The sequence below is a fragment of the Cnephaeus nilssonii genome (genome assembly GCF_951640355.1).
Source record: "Cnephaeus nilssonii genome assembly, chromosome: 2".
Taxonomy (NCBI): domain Eukaryota; kingdom Metazoa; phylum Chordata; class Mammalia; order Chiroptera; family Vespertilionidae; genus Cnephaeus; species Cnephaeus nilssonii.
The window spans coordinates 12,931,820-12,944,136 of NC_137073.1; the positions used below are offsets into that span (position 1 = coordinate 12,931,820).

General features: G+C 53.1%; 1 protein-coding gene across 4 annotated transcripts in view; it reads left to right on the forward strand.

Annotated features, from left to right (window-relative positions):
• The window catches only part of RAB11FIP3 (RAB11 family interacting protein 3), a 101,162-nt gene extending 91,889 nt beyond the window's left edge, over nt 1–9,273 (forward strand). For 2 of the 4 annotated variants that reach the window (XM_079790724.1, XM_079790725.1), the window contains 6 exons: nt 2,811–2,951; nt 5,492–5,573; nt 6,690–6,827; nt 7,059–7,214; nt 7,331–7,471; nt 7,589–9,273. In XM_079790724.1, the coding sequence (XP_079646850.1) occupies nt 2,811–2,951; nt 5,492–5,573; nt 6,690–6,827; nt 7,059–7,214; nt 7,331–7,471; nt 7,589–7,702 (772 nt within the window). In that variant the 3' untranslated portion in view covers nt 7,703–9,273. The remainder of the gene's footprint in view (nt 1–2,810; nt 2,952–5,491; nt 5,574–6,689; nt 6,828–7,058; nt 7,215–7,330; nt 7,472–7,588) is intronic. The other 2 variants (XR_013814529.1, XM_079790723.1) reach the window with 2 other exon arrangements.
• The last annotated feature ends 3,044 nt before the right edge of the window (nt 9,274–12,317 follow it).

The following is a 12,317-nucleotide window of genomic DNA, read 5'->3' on the forward strand; positions in this document are numbered from 1 at the left end:
CGTTCCTGGACATGGTTCCTTGGCTTTGAAAGTTGCTGTGATTTGCTCACTTCTCTCACATCATCTGGTTTCATCTTTCTGATCCCTGTGAGGCAGATACTACTGTCCCCATTTTACAGATGAGGAAACCAAGGCTAGGGAGATTACAGGATTGCCAGGGCCTCAGACAGCAAGTGGGGGCTTTGGGAGTGAGAGCCAGTGCCTTCAGAGCCCTGTGCATTGGAAGCATGACCTGTCCTTGGGACATGCAGGCCCTCACAGACACTTAGCCACAGAAACGAGCAGGAACCGCTGGGTACACGGTGGGATGCGCAGTCTGATTCTGATAGTGAGAGCACAAGGAAGACATACCAGACGTGTGAACTGAGGAGAAACTACTGTGTGATGGAGGAGGCGGAGGTTACTTCCCCACTCCCGTTGTGCAGACTTTTTATAGAATGCTGTGTGAGTTTCAGTGTTTTGAAACTAGTCATTCTGTGTAACCTCATGCTGTTCGCAGCGATGTGCTTCTTGTGCGGAGCATGAGGAGGTTGGCCCAGAAGCATCAGCTGCCAGGTGTGCTGCCCAAGTGCATCTGGTGTGGTAGCCAGGCAGTGGGGAGTCCCGAGGGGCCTGGGAGGCGGGCAGCATGGTGTGTGGGGGATCTCCACAAGAGGTCTGCCACGCCAGGCTGCTGGAGCCCAAAGCTGGCTCTGCCACACACACTGACTACAGGCAAGAAGAGCCCTGTTTTCGAAGCCTTGTTTTCGCACCCAGGACCTGAACAGGTGGACTCCGAGTGCTTTTAATAGCATGGAACATAGGCCCACACACACTCACGGCATTCGCATCATCGGCATCAGGGTTATAATGGTTCCTGTCATAATCTTTTCATCCTGGATGCTACTGACTACATCACTTTATTTTCTTTTGATCCTCACCCAAGGATATTGTTCCATTGCTTTTTAGAGAGAGTGGAAGGGAGGGAGAGGGGGAAAGAGAGAGAATAACATCGATGTGAGAGAGACACATTGATTGGTTGCCTCCCGCATTCCCGGGGCTCGAACCTGTAACCCAGGTATGTGCCCTTGACTGGGAATTGAACCCATGATCCTCTGGTGCACAGACCAATGCTCTTATCACTTAGCCACACCAACCCGGGCTACATCACTTTAATGAAGTTAAAACGAGTTCTGTTGTGCAGTCGAGACCCTCTCGGGGTTTTCACAGGAGGGCCTGCCCCAGTGCCTGCGGACGTTTCTTCTGGTGCTGGCCCCAGTTCTCCTAAACAGCGTGCTTCTGCTGCAGGTTCTTGGTGTTGAATGCCACATGCTTCCTCTGCATTTGGTTCTTTATTTTCTGGGTTCCCCATTTTTCTTCATATTGTGAGGCTATCACCCATTGTTGCCTGAGAAAGGGTGCGTAGGAACAGGTTCTTTGAGACCTTGCATGTCTGAGACTGTTTCACCCTCCACTGACAGTGGGGCTGAGGCTGGATTCTACTTGGAAGTAGGTTCCCTGAGAACTTGATGGCCCTGCTACCTCCCATCTGAACTGTGGGTGGGATGCCTGGCACCGCTGTGTAGCCCTGTTCTCATCCTCAACACATGAGGGCTTCCTGTTGTTTCCTGTGCTGGGCACATGGTTTTCAACCTTTAAATCTGGAAAGTGTGCCCCTCAGCTTCAGGAAGATTTCTAGAATTTCTCCAGTGTCTTTCATTTTCTTATCTATCTGAACTTCTATTCCTCAAATATTAGACCTTCTAGACCTTTCCTCCCATATCCTTGACTTTCCTATTCTTTTCCCCCCTCTATGTAATACCCTTGGTTTTCTTCTTCAACTCTTCTATTAATTTAAAATGTTTCTCATATTTTTAAAAATATATTTTTATTGATTTCAGAGAGGAAGGGAGAGAGGAGAGAGATAGAAACATCAATGATGAGAGAGAATCATTGATAGGCTGCCTCCTGCATGCCCCCTACTGGGGATGGGGCCCACAACCCAGGCATGTGCCCTTGACCAGAATCGAACCCGGGATCCTTCAATCTGCAGGCTGACACTCTATTCACTGAGCCAAACCAGCTAGGGCAATGTTCCTATATTTTTAATTTCTAAGTTACTTTTTGCCATCTGTTCCTTCTGGGACATCACCTCTGTTTTGTGGATATGGTATCTTAGGTCTGTTAGTTACAGGCTTTTCCTCCTATTGCCTGCACGATGTGCATTTCCTCTGAGGTCCTTTTATTGTTTGCTTTGGCCACTCTGTGTTAAAAGCTTTCCTGTGATAGCTGGTGATCTTTGGCCATCCATTTACTCTTAGGTGTGAGGCACCAAGAAGCAGATGAGAAGCCCTGTGTGCAGGGACAGCTTAGGGCTCCACGTCACCCGTGGGCAGGGCCTGGAGCCCTTATCTTTGGATTGGTTAGTTCCTGCCTCCTGTGGTTGGGCATATGGTCTGGGAAAGGGCCAGGGCCATGGTCCCCATCTGAATATTCCCTTTGTTCGTGTGTTCTTGTTGACACCTGCCCTTATCTCTGCTGATGAACTGGGTGGGTGGTTTGTACACCAGATCCTGGAGTGTCAGTGCAAGGGGAGCTCAGGGACTTGTGCTCATCAGGGGGTCTCCAGTCCACATGCCATTCTTAGTGTAGGGGGAGCAGAGACTGGAGGTGGGGCACCTCCTGCTTCAGACTGCCCTTAACTCTAGAGCTGTGGGTGAAAAGTCTCACAGCCTTCCTATCCCGAAGGGCAGCTCTCCCAGGGTCCTGATGCAGCATCTAGCCCCTGGTAGAAGGGCAGAAAGTCTCACCTCCTGCCGTGGCCTTCACAGAGCCAATGCCCTTGAGGAGCAGTTGAAGGAGCAAGAGCTGAGAGCTTGTGAGATGATTCTGGAAGAGACACGGAAGCAGAAAGAGCTCTTGTGCAAGATGGAGAGAGAGAAGACCATTGAGATCGAGAACCTGCAGGCCAGGTAGGCAAGGCCACCGCGACTCTCCAGAGGAGTCAGTGAGAAAATGAAAATGAAAAGTGGATGCTTTCATGAACAACAGCCCCAACCTCCCACCCAGGGGGGACATGGTAGATGGGGGACAGGAAGGTACAGTGTCTAGGAACAAATTTTATTTTAGAAAAATTGGAAAATCTATGTGAAGAAAACTGTAAAACTCTACTGAAGGCCACAAAAGATCTAAATTCAAAGAATGACCCTCCATAGATATCAGTTTCTCTAAATCTATCTCGAGTTGGATGTTAACTCTGTCAAAGTATCAATCTTTTTTTAAGGCAACTTGACAAAATTAAAATTACCTTTATGCTTCTCTGGAGGCATAGCCTTACATGAGTCAGGAAAAGGAGGGAATAGAGAAAGAGATGAGCACATTGTATACAAAGCATACCTTGAAGGAGTTGCAGCAGTCCTGTGCTGCTCGGCCCTCAAGCTAGAGCAAATGACACACACTCATAATTACACATGTGAGTGATGGTTCTGTGAAAATACTGTTTGTACAAGAAAACCCACAGATAACTTAATGTCTATCTGCAGAAAAATGGTGTAAAGGATCATCTTAGAGTTCCCTCCCATTCTCACTCCCAGAGCACCTCCACTGGTTAGTGAGGGAGGGGGGTATTTCACAGAGTTGTGTTTCTTAACTGAGTCAGAATGCAGTAGTTTTAGATATTCATGAAAGGGGACTCTACATTCATTAGCTTGTGTCCCTCCAGCTCTTAAAACTGGGAAGATACACTTAGACTTTACCTAAGAAGAACTCCTGGGCATTTTCAAAGTGGGGTGGCCTGAGTGGGCTGTACCAGAGCTGTGCCAGGGTCACCTTGGACAGGGAAGCTTCCTTGCATGCAGACACAGTGGGGTGCCACCACCCAGACAGCCAAGACAGCGCAGTTCAGTGGACTCAGTGCTATCTCTCATTTGTGTGTGCTGGTAGCCTTTCCTTTGGCCCTCCACTGGGGCTGTGGTGCTGAGAGGCAGAGCTGTCCTGCTTCCCACATCGGTCCACACCAAAGCCTACACAGCCAGGTTGTCCTGCTGGCCACGCAAGATAGCCGCATGGAGGGGCACATAGTAGCTGGGGTCTCATGCCGCAGGAGTCGGTGCCACAGCTTCTTCTGGCCAAACTTGCTGCCTGCCCTGTGCACCAAGGTCACTGGCTCTGTGTGCCTGGACCTTATCAGCCTCCTGCAGCTCCCTGGGAGTGTGGTGGGGGACAGAGGAGGCCTGTGGTTCTTGGGGGGGCTCCTCAGGTCCTCAGAAGCCCCTGCAGCCCTGGTTCAGCACCCTAAGGTCAGCCCAGCACAGGGGCCTCCCCAGCATGGCCTCAGTCCATCGTGGTGTATAGGAAGACACCCTCAGTGAGGGGGGCTTCAGAGCAACATAGTGGTGAGGACAACTGGATTATGGAAAGGAACCAGGGATCCTAGAGAAAGGGCTGAGTTTATGGCCGGGACAGGGTAGACCAGCAGAGCCTAGAGCATCTTGTGGTGCCAGATGTAGGGAAGTGCTCATACAAAAGCATACACACACAGTGATGGGTGCATAGCCCAAGGACACGAGCCAACTGAAGGTCAACGGGACAGTTTGAGCAACCCACTACCACTGATACCATTGGGCCACAACCCAAAGTGTAACTAAATGTGATGGTTGGTAAATGGGGAGAAGACACAATCCTTCCTCACAGAGGAGGAATTACAAATAATACAGGGAGATCCCCCTTCCCAGGAAGTGGCGCTGAGTCCTCCCTTCCATGGAACGTGGGCTGGACTCGGTGACCGTCTTCCAGATACAGAGAATGGGCGGGAAAAGTAGAACTTGACGGAGGAGACACCTGGCAGACACACCTTAACCAGGTGATCCAGGTCAGCATCACCCATTTAGACTTAGGCATCCTGATCTGATGTGACAAGAGTGGCACCTCACTTCTGTGGGATTCTTCCCCAAACCATAACCCAGCTAGTCATGAGAAAACACAAGAAAGACTAAATACATAACCAAAACTGCTCAAAACTGTCAAAGGAATGAAAACCAGGAAAATCTGCGAGACTGCCCAGCACATAGGGGACAATGGAGACCACTAAGTGCAGTGTGGTCCTGGGAGGGATCCTAGACAGAGGGCACTTGTGGAAAAGCTGAATCGCATCCAAGGTTTGGTGATCAGTGTTGGGGTGAGGGTGGGTGGGCTGTGACGAACCTGCTGCAGTGATGAGCAGATGCTTCAAGAGGAAGCTGAAAGGGTCCACAGGGACTCTGCACTGTGTCTGCAACTGCTCTGTAGACCTGAAATGATCCCCTCACCCAGAGTGTATTTAACAACCGTCCTAGTCCATGAAAAGTTTTGGCCCAGAGCACTTGTGTGTGTAAGGGCTGGGCTGTAGGCATTGGGGAGGAGCCTCTGTGGATCCCTGGGAAGCCCCTATTGAGAGTTCCAAGACACTCAGCCTCCCTCACCCCAAGGAGATGAATTCCTAGGAAGTGGGTCCCAGCCTCATTCTACATCCCAGGCTGCAGCAACTGGACGAGGAGAACAGTGAGCTGAGGTCCTGCACACCCTGTCTGAAGGCCAACATCGAACGCTTGGAGGAGGTAAGCTGCCTGCCAGGAGCGTTGAGTGGGCAGAGCCAGGCTTTGCACTGTGTGGTCACCGAGATCAGTCATGCTGGCCTACATGCCTTCCCACCCCTTCTGGATCGGGATGTGCTGAGACAGGTTATCCAAAGCAGGGCAATCACAGCCAGCTAATTTATTTTTTTATTTTATTAATTTAAAATGTTTCTCATATTTTTAAAAATATATTTTTATTGCTTTCAGAGAGGAAGGGAGAGGGGAGAGCGATTGAAACATCAATGATGAGAGAGAATCATTGATAGGCTGCCTCCTACACGCCCCCTACTGGGGATGGGGCCCACAACCCAGGCATGTGCCCTTGACTAGAATTGAACCCGGGACCCTTCAGTCCGCAGGCCGATACTCTATCCACTGAGCCAAACCAGCTAGGGCCTGTTCCTCATATTTTTAAGGGTCTGCAGGGATATGGCCAGCCAAGGGGTGCGCCACAGGCTAGGGAACTGTGCTGCTCCAAAGAGCAGGCTGATGATGCTGGGCCTACCAGGCCTGTGTGTGAGGGAACAAGCTCAGCTCAGGCCACTATCCCTTTGCTGGAAGATGCTGTAGCCTGCCTGGCTCCTCAGCTTTCCCACAGACACAGGATCCTTGGGTCCAGAGGTTCATGGTCTGAACCCAGGGATGTCTTGGAGGGGCTGACTTCAGGGGAACCCCTTGCGCCCTATTCTGCAGATGTTCACTGAGAGGCTTCTCCTCCCCCATCCTCCACTTCCTGCCAAGTGTCTCCTGGGAAGCTCTGAACCTGAGCAAGTCTAATACCACCTGGGCTCTGGTTGCTGTGAGCAACTCCTGCTGAGTGACCGCGGGTCAGGGCCTGCTCTTGCCTTCCCCTAGAAACAGTTCTGTAGGGGGGAGGTGCCCCACACCAAGAACCCACCTTCCATATACACTGCACTCAGGGTGGGCACAGGCCCTGAGAGTGCATGCCTGTGTGTGTGCACCTGGGCTTTGACAGGAAGGCTCAGGTGCAGCCCTGTGGACGTCAGTGAACTGAGACTCAGGACACATGCAGCTGAGGAAAGCCATGTATATGGGGTGGCAGGTGAGTGTGTACATGGCAAGTGCTTAACTTTGCAGGAGAAACGGAAGTTGCTGGATGAGATTGAAGAGTTGTCACTGCGGCTCAATGACGAGCAGGAAAACAGGAGGAAGCTGGGGGACAGGCTGAGTCATGAGAGACACCAATTCCAGAAAGACAAGGAGGCAACCCAGGAGGTGAACACAGGCCCAGAACTGTCACTCAGTGAGGTCCCAGAATCCATAGGCCCATCTGGAGTGAGCTGGGGCCCACTGCTTTCAGCAGGGGTGGGTGGGGGGAGGTACTGGGTGCATGGTGGTGTTGGGCAAGCGTGGCATCCTCCTCCTCCTCAGAAATGGCATTTAGACGGATGCAGAGGTTCTGAAAGCAGGGACTGGGTTGGCTGCTCACTCTGCGCTTCCACACAGCTAATTGAGGACCTGCGGAAGCAGCTGGAGCACCTACAGCTCTTCAAGCTGGAGGCGGAGCAGAGGAGGGGCCGGAGCAACAGCGTAGGCCTACAGGAGTACAACAGCCGTACCCGGGAGAGTGAGCTGGAGCAGGAGGTCCGCAGGCTGAAGCAGGTACTGCTGGGCAGACACCCTTATACCTGGAAGAAGCTTACTGGCAACCCGCATTGGAAGAGGGGTCTCTGGAGGGTCACAGCCCAGGAATGACAATGTCATGCTGCCCACCCTAGGATAACCGTAACCTGAAGGAGCAGAACGATGAGCTCAATGGACAGATCATAAACCTGAGCATCCAGGGCGCCAAGAACCTCTTCTCCACATCCTTCTCTGAATCTCTGGCCGCAGAGATCAGCTCGGTCTCCCGCGATGAGGTAATGTATCCACTCTCCGAGGCCTAGGGCTCTACCGTAAAGTGCCCACAGTCTCAAAAGAAAAAAAGAAAGTGCCCATAGTCTGTGCCCAGTGCCCACCCCTTGCTTCTCCCACAGCTCATGGAAGCAATTCAAAAGCAGGAAGAGATCAACTTTCGCCTGCAGGACTACATTGACAGGATCATCGTGGCCATCATGGAGACCAACCCGTCCATCCTGGAGGTCAAGTAGAAGCAGGCAAGCCCAGCCCAGGGTGATTCTGGACTCCACCAACACCCCAGAGATGGCCACGGCACACGTGGGCCAAGAATAGCAGGTCCCATGCCCACCGAGCCCAGAGCACACAGCTGAGCTGGGGCACATAAAGATGGGGTGGTGGAAGAGGGAGAAGGAAAGAGAAGCCCTTGGTCTGGAACCCACAGCAGATGCAGGTGGCATTGGGCCTGCTCTCAGCTCTGGCCTTCCCCGGCCCCCCTCCTCTCTGCAGAGATGTGAGGACAGTGCCTCATGCTGGGATGAGCCTCTCCATGAGCTCCCTTGCGCGTAGTAGACCCTCCCGTTATCCTGCCCTATCAGGGAAGAAAAGGAAATGAAGGAAATGGATCCCCACCTGGGGTGCAGCTATCCACGTCTGCACAGGCATCCTGATGTGGTGCCACTCAAGTTCTGGACCATCTAGAGGCCCCAGGACCCTTGCACCAGATGTGGTGGTATGTGAAAGACAGGCAGTGAGGCCGGTGCGAGTCAGGGTCTGACCAGAAGCTGTAGCCCACCCCTCTGTTCCCCCAAGCTTTTCTGAGGCTCTCTCCCTGAGCTGCTCAGGTGTCACCCAGCCAGAAGGGGCATCTAGTCCAGCTTCAGGCCCAGGGGCTTCCAGCCATGCGTCTGTTCTCACAGTTGGACCCTCTACAATAACCTTTTGGAGCTCTGATCCTCCTGTGGGAGCTGGGGCCTCTGCTCTGAAATCAGGGCCTCAGAGTCTAATGGTGTGGAATGTACTATCTGGAAGGGATGGAAGGGTGGACATTGCCAGACCCCTCTGACTCCTGAGGTATAGAGAGGTGCTGCCTCCCCAGGGGCATGGCCTTCCTGGCCTCCTGGATTACCCCATTTCCTGTGCAGATTTTGCTGCCTTGGGTGAAGTCCCACTTTCCCGGGCCAGAGTCCAAATGTTTCCTCCAGGAGTCCGAAGTCATTAGAAGTCATCATTCTTCCCCAGGTACATCCTGCAGAAGGCCGAGCAGGGCAGGCTGTCCAAGGACACAGATCAAGAGCAGAGAACAAGGCCTTCCCAGCGGCTTGGGGGGTCCCTTGCCCAGCTCTACACGACCACTGCCCAGCACCTGCGCTGCCAGGAGCAGCAGTGTCACCCCCACAGGGATGCTGGGCCTGCCGCCCACCTTAGCCCGAGCACTGGCCAGGAGCCTCCAAGCACTCCCAGGTGGGCCAAGACCCACCACAAACCGGCTGCTGTTGTGTGTGACTGCGTATGGGAGGTGTATGCATGTGTGTGTGCGTGTAAGCATGTGTGTTGCCCTGCATCCCTCCATCTTCTACGTGGCCCACCTTCTACACTAAGACTTAAGATGTTGCCTCGTATTGTATATTTTGGGGAAAGCCTTGGGTGTAAATCAGTGTAAACTTGGAGGAGAGATTTTTCTATCATGTAGAGTAGGTATTTTTTATAGATTGAAGGTTGATCAACTTTTTTAATACTTCCAAGAGAGAAAACTATCTGTGTATACACATGAAATATATATATATATATGTATGTATGTATGATAATAAATATGGGAACTCTGCTTTCTGTGCCCAGCCTCACCCTGCTGACACAGCCTTGGGTCTGTTTCTGTCCATCACTCAGCAGTACTGTAACTAAATACAAATTGCCCAGAGATGTTTCACACAAACACCCAGGCATGGACTTGCACACTGACCCTGTTTTCATCCTCTCAAGAAAGACTCTTCCAGCCCTAGCTGGTTTGGCTCAGTGGATAGAGCGTCGGCCTGCAGACTAAAGGGTCCCAGGTTCAGTTCCAGCCAAGGGCACATGACTGGGTTACAGATTCGATCCCCCTCCCCAGTGGGGGGCGTGCAGGAAGCAGCCAATCAATGATTCTCTCTCATCATTGATGTTTCTATCTCTCTATCCCTCTCCCTCCCTAAAATCAACAAAAATATTTTTTTGGGGAAAAAAGACTCTTCCAGGCAGAGTGACGGCGGCCTGGATACAGAAGGGCAAAGCTAGGATAGTGTCACCACAGATTAAAGCTGTAGCTGCACACACACAAGTCAGCTCCTTTCCCTGTGGGGGTGCAGTGGGCCGGGCTCAGCACCCCCTGGTGGTGTTTGAGGTACTGGGAACCATGTGTCATCTGAATTCAGACAGCAGATGACCTAGTCAAGCCAGCCCCTCCTGATCCTTCTGGCCTCGCTGTAAACCTCTGAGAGGTCCCAGGATGACAGCTGCAGGCTGGGCCCCCAGCAGAGCTTGTCCAAGGGCACTCCTGGAGCAGGGCCACGTGGGGCCATGAGGTCATGGTAGGACCTGGCCCGTGTGCAGCCCGCCTGCCAACATGACACCCAGGGCCAGCTGGCTGAGTGGGCAGCATTACAAGTCTCGGGGGTTCATGAACAAGCTGTTCCCATGGGACATGTAATCAGGGCCCCAGGCAAGGCCATGTACAGTACTCAGATCAAAGGCACAGGAAAGGCTAAGACCCCAACAAGCTTGGGCTTGAGGGGAGGGACAAAGGGGAGGCAGGCTGGGAGGAGAGCTCAGCTGCCACCATAGTCACAGGGACACCACCAAGAAGGTTACTAAAGGTAAGTGACCAGATCTGACTTGAAAGGGAGTTAGCTAAAAGTCCCCAAACTGCATCTTCCCCCTCCCCCTTACACCGAGCTACCTGCATGTCAGGTACAAATGGAGAAACTGAGGACCTTGCCACAACCACCCAGCCAACATAAAAGGGAGCTGAGCTCAGGTTTGCTGGCCCCAACTGCTTTCCATGTGGTTGATGACCGTGGTTGATAACCCGAAGATGGTGATAGGTGGATACAGCCTGCCCAGCAGCAAGCAGGCCTCATCAGTGAGGGTGTAGCAGGACTCCAGGGGTCCCCAGAGTGTGGCCTGGGAGCCATCGACACTGGGGTGGCACTAAGAAGCTTGGGAGGGTGTGGTTCTGCCTGGAGCTAACCTTCCACCAGGATTCCAGGGGAGGGCCAGGACAGTGTGGAGCACACAGCCCTTATCTAGTCTGTCTGGTCTCCACCTGTGCTCCTGGTGCTTAGAAGATAAAGCTCCCCAGGCCGCCATCAGAGAGATGGTCCTCTCTCATTATCAAGGCCGTTGGCTGAACTTGCACCAGGCCACCCATTGGGCCCAATGCTGGCCAATAGGACAGCCTTGTGCTGGAGCCTGCCTGGGGTGTTGGCTTCAACCGCAGGCTTCTGGGCCCACTCAGCCACTGGGGGGCGCCAAAGCACTGCCGCAGCCAGGTTCAAATGTCAGTGGGGGTCCTAGAGGGCCTGTTCCCAGTCCTTCTGCAGAGGGGTCTGCTGGCCCAGGAAGAGGCCAGTGCCTCTGCTTTGACGCTGGATGACACCTGCCTCCCACCTACCCTGTCTCTGTCTGGCGCCTGCAGGACCCATCTCTGCCTAGGAGGAGAAGCTGGAAGTGGGGAGGGGTCCCCTCCATCAGATGAGGCCAAAGGCAGGAAGGGGAGGTGGGGAGCTGCTTCCTCCTCTTTACCCCACTGAGGCCTGCCAGGCCCTACCGTTCATTTCCACTCTTGAACACCTGGTGGCCCACCAGTAGCTGATGCTAAAATCCCTGCCCTGGCCCTGCAGGGAGGAGTCTCTAGCCCCATGGGAAACACTTGGGAGAACAAAGGATGAAAATTCATTATAGATGGATACAGGGCAGTGTTTGGCTGCTGCCCAGGAAGGGCTACCTGGAGAGTTTCTTCCAGGTGGCTGAGGGCAGGGTCAGGAGGGGGGCGGGGGGCCTGGGCAAACCCCAAAGAGTGTACTGGAGGGGGCCACAGTGGGACATGTGAAGCCAGTGTCAAGGCATGCACCCCCCCTAGGCCGAGTGCATCCCTCCCATGTGGGGATGCTCACCCCCAACCCTGAAGTACCTGGCCACAAAGCTCCCCTCTCCCCCCCCAAAGTGGTCAATTCTGAAGCGCACAGAGCAAGGCTCTGACCCTTCCCTGAAAGAAGACTGATGACAGGCCCTGGTTCCTCCAGCTGTCCCATGTGCACTGCCTGGGCCCTCAGCTCAGGCCTGCTCCAGCTTGTCCCCGCTCAGAGAGAATACCTGGCCCTAGCTGGTGTCACTCAGTGTCTAGGGCAGTGATGGGCAACCTTTTGAGCTTGGTGTGTCAAACTTCGCCAAAAAACAGCATAACTCGGGTATTTTGTCACTTCGAGGAAAAAACATTATTTCGCAAATGTTTCATCCTCAAGAGCAGCAAATGTTTCATCCTCGGCATGCGGCCGCCTCAGCGGCCGCGTGTCATCAGAAATGGCTACGCGTGTCAGTGCTGACACGCGTGTCATAGGTTCGCCATCACTGGTCTAGAGGATCAGCCTGCGCGCCGAAGGGTCTCAGGTTCAATTCATGGCACATATCTGGGTTGCAGGTTCTATCCCCAGCCCCGGTCAGGGTGCATGCGGGAGGCAATGTGTCCCCCCACCACCACCACTTCTCACTCTCTCTAAAAATTAATGGAAAAATATCCTCAGGTGAGGATTAACCAAAGAAAACAAAAACAGAGTACCTGTCTTTGCTCCCAGATGCCCCAGGACCTGCCCTCCACCTGCTGGCATTTCAGAGATG